This window comes from Coloeus monedula (genome assembly GCF_965178545.1).
Source record: "Coloeus monedula genome assembly, chromosome: 11".
Taxonomy (NCBI): domain Eukaryota; kingdom Metazoa; phylum Chordata; class Aves; order Passeriformes; family Corvidae; genus Coloeus; species Coloeus monedula.
The window spans coordinates 8,027,711-8,053,189 of NC_138791.1; the positions used below are offsets into that span (position 1 = coordinate 8,027,711).

The following is a 25,479-nucleotide window of genomic DNA, read 5'->3' on the forward strand; positions in this document are numbered from 1 at the left end:
TTTAATAATGTGCAAGTCTGATAAGTATAACAATGAATAAAGATACTCTGAGGATCTTACTGTATTTAGAGGCAATAAAAAGGAAATGGATGTAACATTTTCATTTAGTAGCAAACATGCCAACAATGAAGCATCATTCTAAGTTAGATCTCTTATTTACACTTCTCTTTCACTGCTCAACTCCTCCACACCCCACATCTCTGCAGACAGTTTTGGAAGCGTATTATTCTATGAAAAACCTAATGCCAATGTTTCTTTGCACTTGTAAGAAGAACATACTTAAAATAACTACGTTTTATATACTTTTATTGTAAGCTCTTTGTCTTATTGCATTTGGATGACAGTGTTTTCTTTGGAACAGTTTACAACATAAGGACATATTTTTATAGAAAAAAATGAGTGCAATGTAGTCCTTCTCTTCACAGGCTTCTTCTGATCCTCTTATTGTTCATGTTTTCTGTGAGGAGAACGGTGGTACACAGGGTGATCTCATCACAGGGGTGATCTAAGGGAAAGAATGGTACAATGATGGTTTAATTTATTTTATTTTACAGACCAATTAGGTAAAATGACTGTGATTCTGTACTTCATTACTATCTATCATGTAGCATTCTAAGAATCAACTACTCTACAGGCCTCATATCAAATGGGCAGAACTACAAGGCAAGGAACTGCATCATTACCTGCCTCCATTTAGTCTTTCAAGTTGGGATCATCAATTTCTTTTTCTGATCTTCCTCCTATGCAATGCATTTCCTACCAGATGTTAAGAACCTGCAAGACAGGAAAAGGGAAGAAGAACCCTAAATTGATTTGTAACTCGTATCATTATCCAACCCCTTAAAACAAAAGGTAAACCAAGAAATTAAAATATAATGATAAAGTAAATTTAATTGAAAAATTAGGAAACAAAAATATTCCCAGATACATGCACAAATTGTTAGCTCTGTGATCACAAACATAAATACGAGTGTGACTGACAAATAATTTGTTCACTGGAGCAAACTTACCACAGAAAGGCTGGTAGGACTTCTGTGGTTCACCAGGAGGAATGGGTCGCCCTGAGGGCCCCCCTTTAGTTCTTCTGCTACACCCTGATGTTCTCCCCATCTGCAGATGTATGCATACAGAACAATCCCTATATACAGAATAAGTACCATTTTATGGGGTTCTTCTGAATTAATCAATGACTTATTCACAAAATGAGAAATGGTCAAGTTAATGAGGGTTTTCTTGTTCAGGAAACAGACCTGAATATGGTTCAAAATTTCACTTAACTTGTTGATTCTCTTTCCTACATCTAGGAAGAGGAACTGAATCTCAGTATCTTTATCTCTCTTCTTAAGCAATATTAATTCTACAAATTTTCTGTTAGAATAGCTTTCAAAAATAATTCCTGGAAATTCAACTCAATTATCACAGCTTATCTGGTTGTAAACAATTAGTTTGCAATTATTTATTCACAATAAACAATATTTTAGAAGTTAGAATTAAAGATAAGGTTCGACACATTGCTGTTTTGCTTATGCATTTCTCAGGGGTTTGACTGTTGTTGGGGTGGGGTTTCTTTCAATAATTAAAATTCATATAAATTATTTTTACTTTAAAATACTCAACACTCTCCAGCCTTACTCATGAGGTAGGATTTTTCTGATAGTCATATGGGTCTCCAATAGTTGCACACCAAATATTCCAGGCATAGCATTTAAACGTGGTTATGCTCAATTACCAACATCTAAATACAGATGTTTATATCCATATTTGGCTGTTAATCATTATTTATCCATACCCATCTGAACTGTAAAAGTTTACTTTATCTGCAGATACCAGATGAAGGAAAAGCAGACTCTGTACTTCTATTATTAGATTAGCTCTATAAGGTCATTAAATACGGATTTAGTTGACAGTAGACCAGAACTTTCAAGCTTGAGTGAGAAGAGACCCTGCCTCAGGGTGAGGCCTAATGAACAGAGCAAGAACTACTCAGACACAGCAGCAATAGTTGGAGAGAGCAGGAAAATTATTTTCCAGGTAACACAACTTATACAAATAACCTCTTGGGGTTCTCTCACTGTGTGACTTCAGAATCTGAGAAACTCAAATCTAAACCAAAAGATCTGAATATTCTCCTGGCTGGAAGGTGGGATATCCAAAAAGTAAGTCTCTCAGAGATTTAATTGTAATTTTTAAGTACAGATACTCAGAATAAAACATTTACACAAAAACTTCCTTGCAACAGCGGAAGGAACTGTAGTTGTCCCTTTTATATTTTGTGCACATGTTCAGAAGTGCCTCTAATACTGCCAGCACTAAGACACAAAGTGTTTGCTCAAAATTGAAATATACCTGAATTACAGAACATTCTTTGCCTTGCTCTTAGAACTCAGTTTAATGGGGATGTACAGTGTGTTCTGCCCTTCCATCCTTGAGCAGCTCCGCTCAGCACACTTGTACTAACTACCTTCACTAGGGCTGGACATCCTCAAATATCCACCTGGGAAACACAACATTGCCCTGAATGCAGAGCTTCTGCCAAACTGTTGGAAAGCTACTGAGTTTTCTTTCCACTAATTCTGAAAAATCCCAAGCTGCTACAGAAAAAGTATTTACCATTTTAGTAGTTTGAGGACCAAAAATCTCATGGTATATTGAGGCATCACAAAGAGAGCTGTCCCCTCAGTTTTTGCAGATGGTAGGAGTTTTGCATATTATCTAAGCACAAATGCTGTTATTTTCACATGAATACATATAAAGCTCACAGGGCTTCAAAGGTTCATGCCATGAACACATATTACACAGCCTTTAATTTCTAAAATTATTTCTGAAATTTTGCTCAGTGTCCTTCAACCATAAAGAAATTAAGATAATATCCTATTAAGTTCCAAATACCCTAAAATACCAGCAGAGCCTATTCAAAGAAGCCAAGCAAAATGTGGAACAGGTACATCTCACTTTACTTCTCAGACCATTTCTCTGGTAATATTACATGGAAACAAAGCATCCTGAATATTCTAAGTTATGAAATTAGATTTTGTCAAGACTTTAAGCAAAATCATAATACCAGCACCATTCAAAGGGTTTTCCTTCATCAGAAAAAAAACCTGCTGAGATTTTAATGCCAGTAATTTCCAACAGAAAACATTTAACAGAAAGCACTCTGGGCACTGCTCAGGTTACAAGTGAACGTATTTTATACTTTAGCTTCTGCATTACCGTAACACATTATCTCACATAATTAGATTTTTCCAAAACCTCTAGAAAATGAACTTTCCACATGCTCTGGATGCTTGTTTATTGACTAAACATGGTGTGCACGAACTAAACAATGCATTGTAGTAACAGGACTTATGAAAGAGTAATACTACAGCCTAATGGACCATAGAAATAGCTCTGTAAAACCATCGTTTAACTCTAACACAATATGTCTTAAAGATCAAAACTATGAAAGTCTGTAGTATGTTTATATCAAAAAGAAAGAGCAGAGATGAAAAAAACCCCACACAATATAAACCCCCAAAATATCCTCAGTACTAACTCCTTAGCTCCAAAGCTGCTGTTCTGCTATGATAATGAACACATAGTCTAAAAGGCAGTGAAAAACTTGTATTTTTCACATACCACCCAGCAAGCTGCAGTGTAAGACTTTTCTCAGTTACTTTCTGATATTTTTGCCTTTCCTGTTTTCTTTCTATTAAGCAATATTTCATGAACAGATGGCCCAATAAAAAAAATTAATAAATAAATCATAGCCCATACTGTAACAGTCCACGTGCTACTGGAAAAAAAAAATAAAGTTTAAAACCATCTTTTAATTCAGTGCTATTTTATCTTAACACTTAAAAGCAAGACAGACTTTCACTAAAGAGTCAAAGAATTGCTCATTTAACCGAACTGAGAAAAAAAAAAAAAGAAGAAGTTAGATTTGATTTCTCAGTGCATTAAATTACACAAGATTAACAGATTCTTACAGAAGCATAGTATATTTTTGCTCAGCTGTTATGGTGCAATGACATCTAAAACAGCTTTTGACATGTGCTTTCAAGACAAAGCAATATATTGCTTCCAGTTATCACCTGTAGTGCTGACAATTATGAAAAATTAATGACACCTCATTATTTTCACTCCTTCCTCCACGATCAATCATTAACTCAGTTGCTTTTCAAGAAATCCCCAACCAGTCCCTGAAAATCCCAAAGAACTTTGTTCTTTACAGGTCATTTCCTGCTTTTTTTATCTTGCTGGTTTCCAGGTTAGGTAAGACTCTGTCTCTGAGTGTGACAACATCTAAAAGCTCACGTCCTTCAGGAACTTGCCAGCAAAGAGAAATACAAGTGTAATAACAATGTAATAATGACTTCCAGTTCTGTCATCACATTGAACAATCCCAATACAAATTACTTTGTTCAGGTACCAGAGTGCATAAATCCACTCTTAATAAACTGGTTTAACACAGCTAAGAATACAATGAAAACTTTTAAAGATATTTCCTTTCCCCAGCAAGCTTTTGATGTGCTATTCACTCAAGAAAGCACGGCAAAAACTATTTTCTGAAGTGTATCTCTCCACAACTGCCAAGCATTCTGTTAGAGGCTCCACAGTTTCAACATGCTCTGTGTATGTATTGCCTCTCCCTCACAGGAAGTGTCAATTTTTTAATTTATTTTTACACCAAGAATCAGGATGTGTAGTGCTTCAAATCTGCTGGAAGGTACAGTTTGGACATTAAGAGCTCTGAAGGCATGCAAAAGACAGAATTAGTGCAAAATACAGACAGTTCCATTTTATTTCTGAAAACAAACTAGGTGTCCTACAGAGAATTACATTCCTACACTCAAAACCCCACTCTTTTCTTCTTCCTGACATTTATATAAATTTTATTGTGTCACTAAAGAAAAGTTACTTTTGCATTTGGAAACATTTGTGGCAGAAGCATTGGTATTATCACTTTCTCAGAGTTATTAGAGAACACTTATGGATTCCAGTGAACCCAAGTTTGAATTTACATTGGAGAAAAAAAATACTTGTCTAAAATATCTTTAAAAGAGCATTTGGCTGTCTTCAGAATCCATCTCTTTTATGAGACATTTCACATAGTACTGCTATTCCAAAAGAACTAATACAAATCATCTCCCAAAACATTTTTACAAAGCCATTAATACCACAAATATCACTTTCTATAAAGATCCTATATATGGCACATTACTTACATAGAATACTGTATTCCTGTAGCCAGGAAATTCACTTGGAAAAGAGAGATTCATAGTCTGCACATTCACATGGATTTTGTGTACACTGTTTGTATTTATCTACATGCAGCTCTCATTCCCAAGTAATGGCATTTTGAGGAGGTTGGGAATAACTGAAGTCCAAGCTGTGCATCCAGGCAGGTGTGAGAGCCAGGCAGCCACACAAAATTACTCCTGTGCTTCACACACCTGGAACAGAGTTGAAACAGCTGCCACTTACACTGCACCTGCATCAGGGCTGCACTCCCAGGATGAGAGATGAAGAACAAGGCATGACTGCTGCTTATCTTTGTGCCCCAAGTGCAGATGAGAGTGGAGGGGGGTGTGAAGTTGAATACAGAAAGGTCAAAACATCTCAAAGAAATCCAGAGGACAGACAAGCTGGTAAGCTTTACTTTTTCCAAGTTGTTTGTCCTTGTGTTTCTTTCTCAGTGAACCCCAAGCACTATGTAACACTTCAGGAAAGAAAAGTTCTGAATATATTCAGAGACAGATACTTAACAGTAATTCAGGGAGTATTCAGAGAGACAGTAACATTTTTAAACTGTCCTCAGGACTAACAGTTTGGGGAAGAAGGGCTCCAAACCTTCAAATAAAAAGGCGTTTCTGATATCTAAAAGTGCCAAACAGTTTTTTCATTATTTCAGTGTGTCTCAAAAGGAATAGAAGCTAGCATATAACCTGATTAAATGTGCAATTCTGAAACTCGTCTTGGGCAGAAATTTTGAGTACAGCTTCATCACAATCACCTGATGTTGACACACACTAAATACCAAAGTGGGCCAAAAGTCCCACAGAGAAGTCTCAATTGTTTCACTCTGATACTGGCTGATACTGCTTTCATTGAATACCTCCTTCAAAGTGAAATGGAAAAGGGGTGATAGACAAAGAACTTCAATACATTAGATCTGGAATATTTAACTCTGCTCTGAAAAAGAAGGGGAGGGCGTTCGTGTGGAAACAAAATTCTTGCAGGTCTTTCATAAATGTGTGAGTCACTGCAACCTCAAGTTGCAACAGTCCAGTGAAAGACCAGAAACACTAATGACTGCCAAGTTTATGATACATAACTTTGACCTGGAGGGAACACAGTCAAATAAATGTAGCTGTCATAATGGCAAATGCAATTATTCAGATCATGTATAAAGCCTTTTTTAATCTGACAAAAAGAGCTTTCTTCGTAAATTCCTTCATGCTCCAAATTGCCTAGATTTTACTTTCCTGTAGTAAATATCTATCCCAAAGAAAGTGCATAACCCCTACAGCTGGCAAACTAAATATGTTAAGCCAGCTCTTTTGCTCCTCTTCCCAGGAGAGCTTCTGCTGAAACTGTCAGCATTTTGTAAATAACTGGTAAGCATTTCACAAGTATCACATCATGATGCACATACCAGCTCCAAACCCTGCTTGGCAGCATTTTAATTTCACAGCCTACACCTTTCCCTGTTTATGGAGTTCATCACTGTTATACGGCCTTTGATTCTAGCAGGAAGGGATCATAGGAAATATTCAAATACCTTTACCATTAGAGCTAAAGTGCCACAAAATTGGCTGAAAGATTCTTGTGAAGTTCAACCACCACAAATTTATATACTAGGAATACTCAACCTGATAATAATGTATTCATAATTCGTTTCCAAAGAAATAAAAGGGAAGTCTTTATGAAACTTTCTAACTCCATTTTTTCTATCAGACACAAAAACCACTCAGGTTTTCTGGATGTTTAAACCAGTATTTTTTTAGACTTTGCTGGAAAGCAAGCCATTCAGAAAAAAATGGTTAATAAATTAAAGAAGAATTTTGCATGTGGCACCGGGCTTTCAGATACATGCAACAGAAACAAGAAAGCCCTCCTGCTGAAGGACACTGAGGAAACAAATGATCGAAGTAGCCCTGATCTGGAATCCTTCCAGAAGCTCTATCTTACCATCCTGAAGCCTGCTATTGTTTCGATAAATTCTATTATCTGAGTTGGTGTTAAAATGAACTTTTTTTTGCTGGGGGCCTATGCTTGTCTGTTCCCAATCTCCTGGTAAGAATTCCTTTTTCTGGCCAATCATGATGTGCCTTAATGATGCAGATGGGGAGTAAGCACTGCCAAGACCTCTGTAAACACTCACAATGCTGTTGAGAGGCTAAAAGGTAACATTATTTTGATAATGGTTTCTGAAACTTGTTATCAGAAGAAAATCTTTTCTCTGCCACATGTCCTCCTATGTGAAAGTATGCCATTTGTAAGTTGAGAGATGAAAATTACTCTCTACAGGCAGATCAGGAACAAGTGAGAACAAACTGATTGTTCTGACTCTGAAACATGCAGGTGTTCAGTCCACCAAGGCTCTGAAACAGACCAACATTTTTGTTGGGATAACAATGCATCTGCAATAAAAATCCTTCCTCCTATGCTACAATGGTACATTTTTAAATAGAATATAGATTCTACTTCCTTTGTGAGAAAGCTCTACAAGAGGAAAAAGTTGTTTGTGGCATGTATGTGTTAACTGCACTACAAAATCAGAAAAATTCTCCACCACTGCATTGTTCAAGCTATGGAAACCTGCACAGGCACCTTCCATTTGGGGTTAAAAAAAAAAAAAAACAACTAAAAATTTTAAAAAAAAAAAAAAGGAGAATGAACAGTACATCTTAGGGAATTATCAGCATGGTAATTCCCCAAGGATACTGTAACTCTTCATCAAAAGAGATGTTTAATAGATGACAGCAAAGACAACAACTGATCAGAGAGTATATTGGGTGTTCTCATCTATCTGACACCTACACAATCACTTAAGAAATAGCATATAGCAAAAAGCTTAATTACTCATATTTGGGGACAGAAAAATTCATCAGCAAAGACATTGCCTATGATTCTTAAGATATAAAAGAAAAATGTGCTTTCTCCATGAAAACACTGTTCTTTGGAATGGCAGCTTCTTCCCCCAGATATTGAAACAAGGAACGCTGGAGCCATGGGAGTGCCCAGTGTCTCACAGGTACCTCAAGCTGAGAGAGGCTGTGGTTTTAACTCAGCACTGCTAAAAACTTGCTAACATCTGAAATTAGTGCTGCTGGTCCCCCAATGTGCTTTCAGATGTGTTTTGGCAGTTGCAGTTTTAGAGCAGATATGGTCAAACTCCAACCCATTCAAAGAGGAAAATGACCCCTCATTTTGCTCTTTCACTTTTGTAAATTAAATTACAAACCTTGACTAACACATTGGGACCAAATTCCACTAATCCCTTCAGACTGCATTCCTCATTTTCTGTAGAGAGCTGCACTATCCTTTTCAGTCTCCTTGCTTTGGTTCTTAGACATAGCTGTTCTAAACTGCATGCAGATCACAGACTAAAATAAAATCTGTGTGGAATTGTCTTTGCATTGACTTCAAGCCCTACCATTGTAAAAAGAGCAATGAAAAATAACAAATAGGGTGAGATCATCTGTGAAAACAAGACTGAAACACAATCTTCGTTCAAGAGAGCCACCTAGTGCCTTCATGCTCTACGTGAAGGATGCAAATCTTCCAAGTTAGCTACTGGCTGATTTTTAGGAATTGTTTAGGGCCCCATCTTTTCCCCCATACTTTCAAATACCTAGTAATCAATGCACTAGTTCTTGCTCAGCATCTGAAGACCACTGATTTAGTTAATAAACCTTGAAAAAATTCAGCTGAAAATGAAAAAGTAGAAAACTAACTCTGTATTTGCAGGAACTTGCTGAAAGGAGCTCATGAACTGAGAAATTCCTAAAGTTCTCCTTCTAAAGTTCATGTATTAGAGAAATATCTTTTTCCAATGTTTAGTTTTGAGTCAAATAATGAGCTAAAGAAAATAAACCCACATGTTTTAGCTTATATTCACTGTTATAAATCTAAAACCTAAGATCTCTGTATTTTTGTAAATAAATTTATATTCAGGGAAATGAAATGTGAAAGAGCCAAATCCAATTAAAGCAGTGTGACTACAAAAAATATCTAACTAGATGTTAGTTATCTATTAGCAAATGAAAATAATGCATTCTCCACATGCAGGTTTTAACAAGAAAGGTGTGTGAAGCTCATTCCCTTTAATAATGGTTGTTTAGTAGCCCCATTTGGAAGTCTTTCCCAAGAAATACTAGTTTGAAGTGAATTAGGAATGAGACAACACCACGGATCAATGGCAGCATAAGAGCTTTGTTAATGGAGGATATAGTACCCACAAGTCAGTGAAACACCACTAAGAACCTGCTTGCAATTACCAAGTACAGCCATCAGCTGACTAAGCATTGCTCTGTCAATTATTACATCATTTTTCTTTTTTTAGTAACATCAGTGGAACTTGGACTATGTACAAAATCTTCCATTGTCACAGGTGGCTAGGAGAGAACACAAAGTATGTATTTAGAAAGAATATATGCAAGTAAATTGTGTAAGAAGCAGGGCAATAAAGAACACACAGACCAGTAACTATGCTAAATACACTCATTAGACATAATTGGCTCTAAACATTTGGGTTGTTTTGTTTGTTTTCTAAAGGGTCTTGTTTCAGGGAGATGATGTGCTGATAAATGGAGATATGCCAAGCAGGTGAAGACATTGGCTCTACCTACAGAAAAGCTACAGCAAACTATTTCCTTCCCATAGTGCGGCCAAGCAGTAACCAAGTCTGGATTCATTTATTCTCTCAAATCTAATCCTATTCCCCTTAAATCAGTCAATCCCACTGACCTCATTTGACTCCCAAAAAAAAAAAAAATTACAAACAAACAGAATTTTGTCCTCAGTGCTTTCAAACAAATCCACATTTTCAGAGGATATGTCTTTCAGAGCACATTGGGGTTATTCACCAATATTTTAGCCAAATCTTTATAGTGAGATGTATTTATAGCCATTATCAAATTTTGTGTTTGTGCATAAATATATTAAAAGCCTTTTAATCATGTTGGAATACCAGCCTCAAACTGTCAACAACCAAAAATTTTCCTATTATGAGGATTTCCTCACAAGCCAATTACTATATCTATAAAATTAGGATATGATCATCTATTCACTAAATCAGAAATATTGTTTTGTTAAATAGTTTAATCTAACATTACACTTTTCCTTCATCAAGATGAGTTTTAGGTGAAACTTTAGAAAGGGTTTACATTATTAGCTGTGTTCTACTACCTACAATAAAACTTCCACTTTTATTACTAAAATAAGCCAGCGCATACCAAGGCAAAACTCATTTTCTTACACAGAGTTTAAGACTTGTACAAGGAAAAAATTTAGCAAATGAAAAACTGTTCTATTTCAGCAGACTGGGGGGTGGAGGAGGGTTTTTTTAAGATGAAAAAACACATTTTCTTCTTTTGAGGCTTTGCATCTCTGCAAAGGAAAAAATGTGTTCAATACATATATACACACACAGATATAGACTCTGGCAGGAGATTGGCCTGTTGCAGTTTTCTGGAACTCCAGTTTGTGTGACAATACATAGATTTCCAGTCCAGCTAAAAGGCTGAATCTTTCCTAAGAAAAAGGAGTCTCAACTTAGCTAACACAGAGAGTCTAAATCAGAGAAGTGTACACTGGAATTCAAGGGTAACCAACTCTCCCCTTCCCTGGAAATTCAGTTCTGATTCTGCGAAAATAAATCAGCATGTCAGAGCTATGAGTCACCTACATAAGCTATAGTCATTCATATGAAAAAGGACAGGAAGGATGGAGCTAGAGAAAGTTAATTACATTATAGAATAATGAAGTTATTGGCACAGAAATGAGTAGCAGCAGGTTTACAGATCAGGGAATATGAAAGAAACCAAAATTCATCCTTTTTCTCTATTTCATTGTGGCTTGTCTCTAAAATCTTGACATGCAACCAGAAAGTGGTAAATGTGTGAACTGAGCAAAGAGCCTTGCAAAGACAGTATTTTACATCGGGGGACAATACTTGAGTTACAGCAATTCAAGCCAGTCCCCAGATTGCCTTCTAAAGGATGCACTTCCCAGGAATGCTGGCAGGATCAATACTTACCACATCGACACATGGAAAGGTATAGAAATCCAGCTTATTTATGAATCTGATTTTTCTCTCTTCCAAAAATAATTTCTTTATTTGCTACTATGAGACATGGCAGTTTCGAACAGACAGCTTTCTCATACATGAGATTCCAAGCTACTGGTGGAGGTGTCATGGAGGTCAATCCTGTTTTTAAGGAACCTGATTTCTAAATGAACAAAGCTTTCTAATCCTTCATGAACTTACAAAAACTACTGCAACCAAGCACCCTGGCAAGCATATCACAGGACATAGCAAAATCTGAATGGGCTATGTTAGAAGTAACAACTGTTCCCTAGAGCATAATCAGGTTCTGTCTACTTTCTCATGTCTCCAGTGACTGCCAGCACTGCAGAGTCCTCCTGTATACTTAAGGGGTCACCTTAAAAACACGTATTATTATTGATATTTTGATGTTGTCTTTATAGAAAATGATAAGATGAATATTTTGAGTGGAGCCAGAAGAAATAAAAAGAAAGAGGCATTAATGAACCTAATTAAAAAGCTCAGTCTAGAATGGCTGTTAATCTGTGTAACCAACTTCAGGGAAGAAACGTTTGGTGTTGATAAAGCATTTCCTTAGTAAATTACTACTGGCTCCAGTGTAAGACATTTACAGTAAACACCAAAAGTCTGCAAGGCATCTGTTCTATTCACAGTGGAAGAAGGAACTTTGCTCCATTAATAACTTTAAAAACATGCAATAACTAATTCATGATGGCAGTTCAAATCCTATCAGCAGCCTTCATTATTTGACCAAGCTGAGTTCAAAGATAGAGCAAAGTTTTTAAAAAAAAACTTGAAAGTTTAGAAGTACACTTCAAATTATAATAAAGATGTGTTGTTCTTCTTTCTACTAAATATAAAAAACCTGTAACTTTAAACCATGAGCAACAAAATTATTTTAAGAATACATGCAAGATAAGAGTTAAAATGTGTATATAAAATCCTATATGATCTCAGAATTTGTTTTAGTGAAATTGTATGTTGTACAGAGAGGGCATGTGTAATATACGTGTATGTATATATAATAAAATACTTGCTGGAATTTTAACATTTGACTTCACTAGAGACTTAGTGGGACTTCGCCTTAGGCAAGTTTTTAATAGCAATAATAAAAAAATACTTAATGGTACTTAGGGTAAATTATGTGTGGTCACTATGTTTAAAAAAAAGTAATACCAAACATCTGTGCTAGATTTCCACATGATAAAATCCCCGTATTACCCACAGTTCTCCCTAAGTTATAGAGAAACAAATGTTTATTTAAAATTCTAAAAGACATGTGATGACCAATTTAAGAACTTTAAGTCAGGCATCTTGTGTTTTCTGACAGGAATGTATATTTAAGTGATCTTCATGATACTTAATTCTGAACAGGAAGAATGCCATAGTATGACATTATGGCTCCAAGACAGATTTTTCAACCACTAACAGACCAAGAATGGGCCTTTCCTTAAGTCTGCTTGCAAAGACCACTTTGTCCCCTACAGGATATATTAATTTCCTTATCAAAGCAAAAGCTATTAATTTTTTTTTCAGAAAATAACAATAAATTTCAGCTACCTTTGAAAAACACTAACAAAAATAATCAAGTGAGTTAAAAGCATAGGATTCAGTCTAATTCAGTGATGAAAAACCAAGTGCAATCTGGGCAGAAATCCTCAGAAGGCATGAAAAAGAGCTCAACATTCCTTTAAGAGGCTGCATCTCCCAAACTGAAGCAGAAACACATGTTCACACTGTTACTCAGAGCTGTTATTTGTTCTCTCTTACTTTGTCAATCAGGAACTAAGGAAACCTTTGCTGTAACTATCTCTAAGCTGGGAATTTGGCTATCCCTGTGAAAGCTTGTTGCCTAGATTTTAAATTCCTTGATACTGGAAAGAAATCTAACACCATTTTTTGCATAGCTGATTTCCCAACATTTTAGTGAACCTTGCCGACACTGACATTCTTTGCTATTCCTGTAAAAGAGCAGGATTCCAACTTCAGCTTTATTCTCCTCCTCCTGCTCTACAATGGGCCTCACATTTGCCATTTCTAAGACCTTCAAACACAAAGCTTGAGCAAAACCGTCATCACAAGTTTGCTTCTGTGAAACCAAGTTTAAAGATGCAGTGGACTGCACACCGCAGAAAGGTACAATCTTTGAGGGCCACAAAGTCGACACACCACGGTTAGTCTGTATCTACTAAGAATATGAAAACAAAGGAAGAAAAAAAAACCCTATTGTTTTATTTTCTGGAGTTACTTCTCTGCCTCTAGTACACTAGCCATTTCCATTACTCTCTCCTGTACTTCCTCTAAGAAATACCATCTAAAGCCTAGAGAAATTCCAGGTCTTTGAATGCAGCTATAATTATGAAATTCTGCTAAGGCTAGTCATGGGGGGGGAGGGGGCAGGGGGAAGAAGCAATCAATGGCTTAAAAAAGAGAAATTTCTGCATGATTCTTGGATATTCAGCCAATCAACAGTAGGATATTTATTTCTGGTAATGTGCATTTTTGTGTGAAATTGGCAGAAAATTAGTGATTGACAAGGTAAAGTCTTAAAGACAACAAGAAGTTATTTCTCTCTACCTAGTTAAGTGAACTTTGAAAAAGTTACCAGCTAGACAATTTAATGTAGTGTTGAGACTGAATAAAATCAGAAGTCTTCAGCTATTTTTTTCCACATTCAACCTCGTTTGAACCACATTAACTTTTTTCCATAGACAGCACTCTTTCTGCTGGAAACTAGAGCAAAATCTATCATTGTAAAGGTAAACTGACACACAAACTATTTGTCAAATAATTTCAGATGATGCTACACAGAACTTTATCATCCTTAACTTGTTTCACAGAATCACCAAATCATTAAGGTTGGAAAAGACCTCCAAGATCATCAAGTCCAAAATCTTTGACCATCTCCATCTTATCAATTAGACCATGGTGGTAACAATTAGACAATTAGATGAGTGCCACATCCAGTCATTTCTTGAACACCTCCAGGGATGGTGACACCACCACCTCCCTGAGTTGTCCCTTCCAGCATTTAACAACCCCTTCCATGAAGAAAATCCTCCTGAACCTCCCCTGGCACAGTTTCAAGTGCAGCAGCAGAAATAAAATAGTAAAACTACTTAAAAAGAAGAAACAGCCATCCAGGATTTGATCAAACAGAACATTACACATGACCCAATGCTAGCTTCTCAGAAATACACTCAACACTTGAGCTATACTCCAACCTGTAAAAATAAAGAAAGCAGAGTATTTTAGACGATGTTCTAAAATGACAAATATTTTGTTAAAGGTATAGAAAGATTAACACAATTGGAGTGAATACTAAATAACTCATGAATGAAATTCATTAAAAATATCTCCAAGTCCTAGCCTACTTTTACAGCATTCTCAGGAGGAAGAAAATGATCAGTAACTCTGCCAGGTGATTTACACAGTTAGGATGAAAACCTACAAACACTAGTTAAGAAAATAAAAATATCAATCCACTGGGGAGGCTGTTGCAGAAGATTCAACACAGTAACCTCTGGTTTATCATATTAAGAACCTGTATTGTGCAGGATGAAGAGTAAAAGCAGAGACAAATTCAAATGAGCACTGCAGAACAAGGACTTAACCAAGCTACACACAAAGACCAAAGGTTGATCTATTTGGACTTTTAACAAATACGTAATACTTTTAACTGTACATAATGTCAGATGTTACTTCAAAGCATGCAGACAACTTTCCATAACAAGAAAGCAAAAGAAAAACTTTGAACCTCAGAACATTTTCCAAGAGCCCACCAGAGAAATAAAATCCAGAATCCTGGATAAACAAACAGGCACCTACTATATTTTGTTTCGGAAGAGTTCCTACAGCCTACACATCATACTTCCAAGCTCCCTACAACAAACTTCAAATATGCAGAAATTTAAAAAAATAAATAAAAAAACAAACTATAAATACCATGCAACAGAAAGAGAGCTGAAGAGACAGACTTCACCCAAAGCCTTGAATTCTTAGAAATTCTTAGAATTCTTAAAAAAAAGGAACTTGTGAGCCAAAATCTCCAAAACATTAGATGGTCCTGCCAATCTGGCTGGGACAGATTCCAGGCAACAAATCCAGCAAAATTTTAAACCTTGACCACTCACCAAGGTATATCAGTATGTCATAAACAGTAAATCCCATTTTATTTGCATTCTATTCTTGCAGCACTCCAGACAAAAGACAACCTCTATATTCTCATATCAACTGAGGGAGAAACAACTTTTTTCCCTGCCCCCAAGAATAACCCAGGGGGGAACATCAAATTAATTCAGTATAAATACAGGAGAAACATGCACAGTCTATAGGTAGCAATAACTCCTTTCAGCATTCCTTAGACTAATCAATAAACTGGATGCCAAAGGACTTTACTTAGAACCTTTCATTTTATCTACTTTTCAAGCTCAATTTAGTTCTATTTCTCACTGTCCTTGATTACCATTCTCATCAGAAACTTTCTTTGAATTTCCTCATGTCCAATATACAGCCAAATTAGGGTTCACAAACTTAAGTGATACTGATACAACAGATGAAATACAACCACATCATCATCCACCCTTGAAAACAGAGTGTATGCAGACCTAAATCCAGAAACTTGTCTGCTAGTTTACAGAACTTATTCCACAGCTCTCCCTCATCACAAATTCAGTATCAGTAGCTCCTTATGCAACTCCTTTCAGAACCCATTATGTGTTGCATCAGTTTTAATTAAAATTCTGCCTGTGAAGAGATTCAGGATCCACACTTTGACAAGAAAACTTTACTGAAAGGTATCATGAAATTCTCCACTTTCTAAGCTTCAAATGGGCAGCAGAAACTACTGAGGCCTCAATACATATTCTAGGTTAGAGAAGACCATAAGATAAATATAAAATAATTTGTCCATAGCAAAGAAAATATTTTGACAACAATCTCTAGATGCAAATAGCTGTTCTTAATCTCGAGCACTAATTCTTAAGCTCTTGCACTAATTTCATTTGCACTTTGATCTGTCAGGCAAATTGGTGTTTTTAGTGACCATGCTGCTGCTGAGTTTCTAAGCAAACAGACCTGTTTCTCCTGACTTCCCTTGCTGTGTGAAGCTTGTACACGACCTCTCTGCAATTTTCACCCTCCTTAGCAGGGTCTTTGTGAGGAAGACTCACCCTGCCTTGTTTGCCTGACAGTCACATGAGAACACTGCTGGGATCTAAAGGGGCAGATGGGCTTGACACTAGGCCAGATTTTGTTTCGATTGTACAAATCCAATCATCCCAAATCCAGTCCCGAATATGCATTTACAAGTGATGTGGGCAGCTGATGCAGGTGGGCTTGGGATCAAATTTAAGGTCTCTCAAAGCAGAGCACAGCCATCAGCACAGTATTTCAAAGTGACATTATGGTATATTTATGTAAAAAGCTGGGAGTATCCCCACACGAAAATACATTAGAAATACACACAAGGCAGAAGCCTTTGTTTATATGGAAGGCAAATGATTTTAAAGCACTCTTTTTCAGACACCAGAGGCATACAAATCCAACACAAAGGTAGCATGCACTCATGACTCTTTAGTTAGAGCAGCAGCAGGTGTCATTTCCCTCTTCAGTAGGTCTTCATTTGCCAGATATCACTTTGTCAAAAGGATAAAGAAACTTTGCAAAGCAACATTTCAGAGATAAGCCCAAATATACTTACTTCTCTTCCATATTTTCTTATACTTGTTTTCAAATGTCATAAAGTCCTGCTGTGTACTTATTACAGATGTTAAACAAATGCATGTTATCCTTTTCATGAAAGAATTAGAGCACAAAAAGAAAACACTTCAATACTCTAAATTATATTTCTAAAACTGCAACAAGTACCATGACTATTTTTAACAAAAATATATATTTTAAACAAATAAATGAGTTTTTCATTACCTCTCTAAGATGCATGTTCTCCTTCTCCTTCTGATCTAAAATCACTTCTAAATGATTAACCTGAGATTCAGCCTCTGCCATCCTTCGAGTTCTCTCATTGTCATCTTCCATTCCTTTAGAAGGTAAACCTTTACTTTGCAACATCTCTAGAAGCTTTTTTATTGATTCGTCTCTGGCATTTAGTGTTTGCTTTTGTGTTTCAATCCTAAGCTCCATTTCTTCTAGAGTTTTTCTCAACAGGAAGAGCTCTTTAGCTTGTCTATCATGTTCTGCCTGAAGTCTTCGAAAATTCTCCTCTGTGAGCTCAATGGTAAAATGCTCAGCCCCTCGGTTCCCACTTTCTTGCTGGAGAAGATGGTTAAGGTCTCTCTGGGTTCTAAGCTCATCTTGAAGTGCCTGGATTGTCAATTGCAGATGCTGCAATAAAGAAAAAGAAAAAAATACTTTAGGATCTGAATGTAGAATTAGTATTTGATTAAACTTTTGTTGTACGCTGCTACAAGAAGTCATTAGAATTAGTAATGAAAGCATATCAAATGACCTTATAAAATATCAAATGCAGGTGACAATATCTGTAATGAAATCTTTCAAGTGCTTCTCGAAAAAAAAAAAGACAACACACAAAATAATGTCAGCTACAGATAAAATTAACAGCAACAAATGCAAACACTAGGCAGTGACACATCCATTAGAACAATCAATGTGTACCTACAAAGCTCAAAGACTCAGTATTCCATGTTTTCTAAATTACTTCATAGACTAAAGATAAATCTGCTCTTCATGATGCTCAACAGTACTGCTGTTTATAAAGTTAATCAAAGCCCTCACTATAATTAACAGGACTTTGGGGAGGGGCTGAGTTGGGACTGGTTGGTTTCAATTTTTCATTTTGGCAGCTAAAGCTATGAACAAGTTTAGTAAACAGGATTACTGTATCTCTAAAAAGCAAACAAAAAAAACACAATATGCAATACGAATTTTGAAAAAATACATTTACTGCAAACAGTGGACAAACCTTTGTTCTTCTGGTATCCAAAAACTGAACAGCATGGTAAATGAAAAAATGAAGCAAAATCAACATAAATAAAGGTCAGATGCAAGCAAAGGAGATTCAACAGAAAGAACTGAATTCAACAAAAAGTATCTTCAACAGAAAAAAATAATTTTATTGAGTTATACAGAAAGCCAACAACAAATTCACAGTACTCAAACATATAAACCTATAGACAGACTTTACTCAACAGATGTGACAAAGAAAAATATATTAGAAATAATCAGTCCCATGGTAAATTACAACATTGCTATTGGACATTACTGTTCTTTTACGCTTTTAGGTTTTTTAGAACACTAACTTGTCCTAAAATATTTATACTACATCTGAGTACAGGGGTCTGTCTCTGTTCCAGACTTATGTCTTGCACTCCTTACTCAACACAGATCAAAATCAAAATATATTTTGCCCATGTTAAGGTTGGAATAGAGACAATTAGCCCAAATTACTGTGGTTTATGATGTCCATTTCAGATTATATCTTTATCTGACAATTTGTTTTTCTTCTTATTTTTTCCCTCTATTCATTGCCTACACAGCATACTGAGCTTTTAGAAATACAGATTCCTCAATAGGCACACAGTCTGTACCAGAAGATGTTTAATTGCAAGAATTAGTGGGCTTAAACGCATGTCATCAGATCATTTTGGTTTAATTGATGTTTTGCAACTTCATGTTCTAAAAACAAGAGTAACAACAACAAATCTATACCAAAAAAACCCAAAACAACAACACAGACACCAAACAAACAACAAAATTTCATTTCATTTGATACTACCTTCATGTTGTACACAAATACATGCAAATCTGTCAGTTTTTAGCAATCATGAAAAATTCAAAACCTTAAGAAACCAACCTTTTGAAATCACATCTTTTATCAGTTATTTCAAACAGAAGAAAAGTACTGCCAGTGGTAGAATTCCGTTAAGAGACTTTGAATCTGTTCTATCATTAAATAAGCACTATTTTAATATATGTCCAGATCTTAATTCTCTTAGTATTTGCATCTTATTAGGCACACACTCAGCTGAGAGCTTACAAATACAGGCTGATTTAGAGTCCCACTTTTACTTAATGGCAATTCTTATCTTTTCTTAACCTCATTATCTTTTTAATTAGCTGTATAATCTTAAAAACTCCAATAAACTTAAAACTCCTCTAGATGCAACAACTTCCCCACTTTGAATCTACTACTGTGCCAAGTATTTGTGACCCCAAGACAGACTACATCTTCTGGATTCCAAAATTATTTCACAACTGTGACAGGGACAGAAGATAGGTCTTTGCATGTATCCTACACACGCTGTCCCCTTTCCACCATCTCTGAAGAGCAGAATGCTTTGTCCTAAGATAAAACACACCAGGTGAACATTGCAGGTGGAACTGTCAGGATGCACACGTAAATAATACAGTCCAAAGACAGGGGAGCTGAGCTGTTTGCAACTGACTCTGGCGCACATCAGCCTGCAGCACAGTATAAAACGCTGCTGAGGACTGGGCCAGCTGCACCAACTGTCTCCTGGAGTCACAGGCAGCTTCCAGGTGGATCCTGTCCCCGGCATGGACACCTATAGAGTACAGCCAGGTCACAGAAGGGGACCACTCACTCTTGGATGGGTGAGCAAAAGGGCTAAGATCTGGTCAAATACAGAAATCAAATCCTAAAGTACCTACATAGGTGCTTCGTTGCTTTGTCATTGTGAATGCTGCAAGGCCAAACTGTTATCCTGAATGTTTCTACCTGAACCTGTTTAAATTAGATCTTTTTACACAGAGACTATTGACCAAAATCTGAGGCTAAGTGGACCAAGCTGCACCAAGACTTCTCTGAAAATTTTAGACAGCAAGGAGGTCTCAATGAAGCTTGTGACTTAACAGGAAGGACCACGTTCTGATTATACTATAATCCATTGTAACAGGTAATAGAGTTGTTATTTGGATACTGCACTGGTACTATTTAGGCAGTGTATTAACAATAAAACTAATCATAATCACCCACATAATCACTGTCCTATTTCTCACACCTGACCAAGAACTTTCTCTCTACTGCTATACTACAACTAAGCAACAGCAATATTCAGCAACTACCAGTACCACAGAAATAGTCAAAATTTTCTCCCTGATCTGAATAATAATTCAAGATACATTCTCCTAATGTTTAATCAGACAATATTTATTACTTCATGCTAAAACCTATTTACAAATAAATAGTTTTCCAAAGTAAAGTCGTCTCTGTATATCAAATGTCAATATGTCTATAAAAATCTAGCTGAGCAAAAGAAAACTAATTCTAAAAATATTATAATGTTTTAACCCACAAATAAAAGCAAACTTGACACACACTTTGCTAACACACAAACCTTCTGAATGCAAGCTTTAAAAATCAAAATCGTTGGATCAACACAAAACTAATTAGAAAACAGAACTCAAACAGCAATTCTGGTTAAGATAAGTGAGACAAGTTCCTTTTCTGCCCCCAGCAGCCTGTGCATGCTGTCCTTAGGCTCTGCCATGACCCACGTTTGGCACAAAGCATGACAGTAGTTCTGGCTGCTTCTCTGTAATTATGTTAAAACTAACAGCCTCAACTGTGGCAGACTACTGCTACTTTGACATAAAAGAATCCATTTTTGTACACCTTCAAAACTTAGAACATGGTGGACCAGATTTAGACTCATGCTGGCATAGATTTTTGTATCTGCAGCTAGCTAAGGAAAGGAAAGAACAAATGTTGTGAGGGTGGAAAGAAATTGTATAATTAACTGCAGGGGAAGGAATGTAGGAGTACTGTGAATATCTGTCACACTGCTGTCGTTACAGACACAGAACTTTACAGGATTCAAAAAAAAAATGCAAGATCTATCACATTTTTTATAACTTCTATTAAAAATGGACCACTTGACCAGAAATATCTCCATGCCAGTTTCTTTACAATATATTAGTTCTTTCAGAACTTTTTCAATCCTTCTCTGCAGTCCAGCTTCAAGAAGCAATCCATGGAACTGTGAATTTCCCCATAAATTGAAAAAAACTGTAAAAGGAAAATTAACTAATGGCTCTTCCCAGATTTCAATTCATGTTCTACACAAGGAAGTTCCTCTAGTCTATGCCAACTAACTACACCCAAAAGAATTGCTCACTGAGAACTATCCTGCCATGGTGTGCTTTGGCCACATAAGCACTTTCAGAGCATCCCAAAGCCTCAGATGTGGTGAACAGTGGAGGGGAACAAATTCACAAGGAGACTCACTGATCTAAAATTGTTGGTCTACCTACGGAAGCACACAGCCTCTCACGCTTTGCACCATCATCACACTGCCACCGAAAGCCAAGAACATGTTCAAGAACCCAGGCCACTGGATTTTAGCTCCTGATTCTCCTGCTTCTTTCCCACCCCAGTGAATAGAACTGACAGGGCTGAATCAGTTGACACAGTGTAGTCTCTTGGCAGTGGCAAATATCTAACGATACAGAAGTCTGCGCAAAAGAATCCTCCTGTGTAATTGTACGCTATAGAAAGCTACAGCTATACCTGAACAATACACCTGCACACAGATAACAGCAAATTATCCTGTCAACCATACTCTCATTTTCTAAAATCAATTATTTATTCCATAATCTATCACTGGTCCATTTTAATTCTTCACAGTATGAAGCTCTATCATTGAAAGGAAACAGACTAGTTAAAGCTTTCTTATGAACTGCATCTAAAGCCATTTGTATGTTAACTTTAGTTGTGCTGCTAAAATAAGTATGAGCATTAGACTTGCAAATATTTATAACTAAGTATTGTTAAAGAAAAACATGCAAATCCTAATTTTCCTCTGTAAAGGAAAAAAGAGTGGGAATTGGAGATATTTTCTTCATTACCATAAATTAAGAAATGGATTCTCTCATGCATTTCCTCATCTGCCTATAATAATTCATAAATCTGGCATTCTAAAAACACCACTGAAAATCAGCTGACTAGAATTTTGCTTGAGTAAGACAGGACTGACAGAAAGAGTTGGAAGGAGAAGACAGATGTAATTTGTGAAGAATCGCAAGAGATTCTGACCACACATGATGAATCTTCAGCATTAAAAATTCTGAGCATGAGATGTGAGCAAGCTTTTGCATAACGCTGTTTGCTGATATAACCACGTATTTGAAAAGGGGGAATTCTTGTCTGACTTTCCTACTTTTTCTTTCTTTATGCCTTTAAATTTGGTGTCTTGTCAAATTCTATAGTGCTTGTCCTTACTACCACGCTTTGCAAGTTAAATAAGGAATCTCGTCACATACACTTAAATCTGCATTTCTTAAAACAGATGTGGTGGGCTGACCTTGGCTGGAGGCCAGGACTCCACCAAGCCACCATATCACTCCCTCCTCAGTAGGACTGGGGGCGGGAGGAGAATAAAATGAAATAAACCTTGTGGGTCAAGGTAAAGGCAGTTTAATAAAACAAAAGCAAAGGCCATGCACAGAAGCAAAGGAAAACACAAGATTTACTCTCTATGTCCCACAAGTGGGCCATACCCAGCCATTTCCTGGCCATCAGGGTTTCAGTACAGTTGCTCCAGAAGACAAACATAATAAGGAACTCCCCCTCCTTCAGCTTCTTGATCGAATCTTTCCTCCTCTTCCTCCTCTGTTATTAATCATGTGCCCACCAAGCTTCTCTATCATTCCCCTAAGCTTGTCCCTCATCCTGGGCCTTGCAAGTTAAATGAGGAATCTTGTCATATACATTTAAATCTCCATTTCTTAATACAGACATTAGATTTAATCTGAAGTACCAGACTTCATTACTATTCAGTCAGCTTCTCTGGGTCATCTTACACAAATGTTTTGATGAAAAAACAAGTATTGCCTAAAGACTTGAGGTCATTGAACAAAAATGAATCCCCTTACAGGCTGAAAAGTTTTAGTACTGCAAATTCCAGAGTAGTTTTGCACCTATTTCTTAAAGAACAATCTGTAAATATATTTCTTTCCCAATTCCCTTATTTGCTGTGGGCTGAGAGATGTTGATGAGCCACATCTTGTAGCCTGTAATCATAAAAACCAGAAGGTCAAAAGGAAGAGACTTCTAGAAATGTAAGAAGTCAAAGACTTGAGAAGAATAATCTGCAAAGATACATGTTGGGGAAAAAAAATAAACGAGTTCTTTAGTTATTAAAAAAAGGAGCTTTATTAAAATTTTTGTCATCAGTATCATAGCAAAATGCAGGGGTTTGCATTTAGGTGATCCTTACACTATGACAATTTTTAAGCAGTCCAATTATGCTGCTATTACTAGACTGGCCTCCTTTTTTTCACCTCTTCCCTTTGGAAAAATAGTGCTAGGAGTGCCAGAATCACTAAATACTGCTAGTAGTGCCAGAATCACTAAACAGTATTTTAGTTGACTGAAAAATCATCAGTAACAAATATTTTGACCAGTATGAACACATGGAAGAATCTGTTTCCAGATTACTTCTTACAGCTTAACAGGAGAAAAACACACAATGCATTTCAACAAGGCCTAGAAATCAATGTCAGTTTAAGAAAAGCAGATTATTACTTGTTTCCCAGTAATTCTGTCTGCAACATTAGCTACCAGCTAAGAACAATGCATGGTTTAGAAGTCCTGGATACTCAAAGGTAAATCTTTGGCATTCATATTTAAAAACTATTCTCAACAGAAAAAGGAACTATATACTGTGAGAAATCCTCCATCCCCTCATGAACTCCAGCTCCTCTGATACTCTTATTGCCGGCATAAAAAGTTTCTCCTTTTTTCAGAATTGAAGCAGTTAAGGTTCCCCAAGAAAGCTTTTAAACCATTTGGGATGATAAACCTTTACTTTCCCCACACAAAATTTCCTACATGGCCTTAATCAATAATCAGTTCTTGTAATTTGTATTCCAACTGACCATTGTTTACCAAAAATGAGCAGAATCCCTGTCCTACAGCTAATCCCAGGAGTAACTGCAATCACAGAACAGAAACATCATCTGAGTTTCACATCATCACAGCACAAGTCTAGGACAGTGAGAAAACACTCAAGGCCTGGTCCAAACAAAGACAATTCCACTCCCCCATCGATCCCACCCACAAGCCCCACTGTTAATAAATAGATACAAGATGAAAAGAAAAGCAAAAAGCACATCATTCCTAGCTCTCTTTTCCTCATGAACTACACTTCCTGTTATCTCCTCGGCCTTTTACCTAGAAGGGACAGTAAGTTTTCAATTCTGCTGATGCACTATCTGGTACCTTCTGGAAGGCTTTGTTTTTGAGATTGCCTTCCTTACTGTCAAAAGTTTTAACACAATAAATATACCCCTAAAGTAATAATCCCAAGCTTTCAGAAGGTAACGATACATTATCAAAGGTTTTCAGTACATTCTATTTAGACAAGATATTTGCAGACATACCCAAAGCTCTCAAAACATTTTGGAAAAAATTCTTAAAACTGAGTAAGTGTTGTTCACTAACAAAACATTGCACTGTGTATTTAGAACAGACTGAAATTTTGTTTCTGCTTTACTTAAAAAAAAAAAAAAAAAAAATTGGAGGAAATTGGAAAAAAAAAAATTTCTCCCCGATCTCTAAGTTCAAGTGTCCACACACAAAGCAGATTTTTTTTCCCAGCATAGAGATGCCCAATATCAAGCTTTTTATCAAATAGCATTATATTACTCTTTCCTTATAATTAATGGAGTATTAAGTATTCAATGCCCTGTACAGAAACAACCATATCCAGAATAGATCAGCAAGTCACAAACATGTAACTAAAGTGACTGAAGAATGATTAAAATATTATTTGTCTCACCCTCGCCGAACTACAGGTTTTTAATTTGTTTTCATTCCATAAAATTGCTTTCGTATTTGTTATCAACATGGAAATTGATTACTTAAATGTTGGGAGAAGGTAAGAGCATGTTTTTGTTTTGTGGGGATGTTTTAGGGATTTTTGAAGAAAAAAATGCCAAGGTCCCCTCAAAGTAAAATTACATATTGTGTCCTAAGTGGACAAGCAACAGACTGAGCACTGCCCTGTCAGATTCCAGAATAGATTACCAATGTATTGGAGTGCAGTTTTCTTTCTCAGAAAATTTAGGGACTACATAATGATTTGGGTTTTCTATAAACAGTAGCAGAATGCCATAGGATCATCACTCCTCACTGCTGGTTTGGGGCCTGAGGAGAAATTAGGTTTAGTGATGATCCCAGTGGGCCAAGAAATTAAAACAAAATG

The 25,479-nt window shown here is 36.4% G+C and overlaps 1 protein-coding gene across 1 annotated transcript in view; it reads right to left on the reverse strand.

Annotated features, from left to right (window-relative positions):
* Positions 1–25,479, reverse strand: part of ERC2 (ELKS/RAB6-interacting/CAST family member 2) — a gene marked incomplete at both ends in the record, with an annotated part of 345,331 nt that overhangs the window by 287,033 nt on the left and 32,819 nt on the right. Inside the window, one exon of the mRNA XM_082289123.1 lies at positions 17,201–17,617. Within this exon, the coding sequence (XP_082145249.1) occupies positions 17,201–17,617 (417 nt within the window). The remainder of the gene's footprint in view (positions 1–17,200; positions 17,618–25,479) is intronic.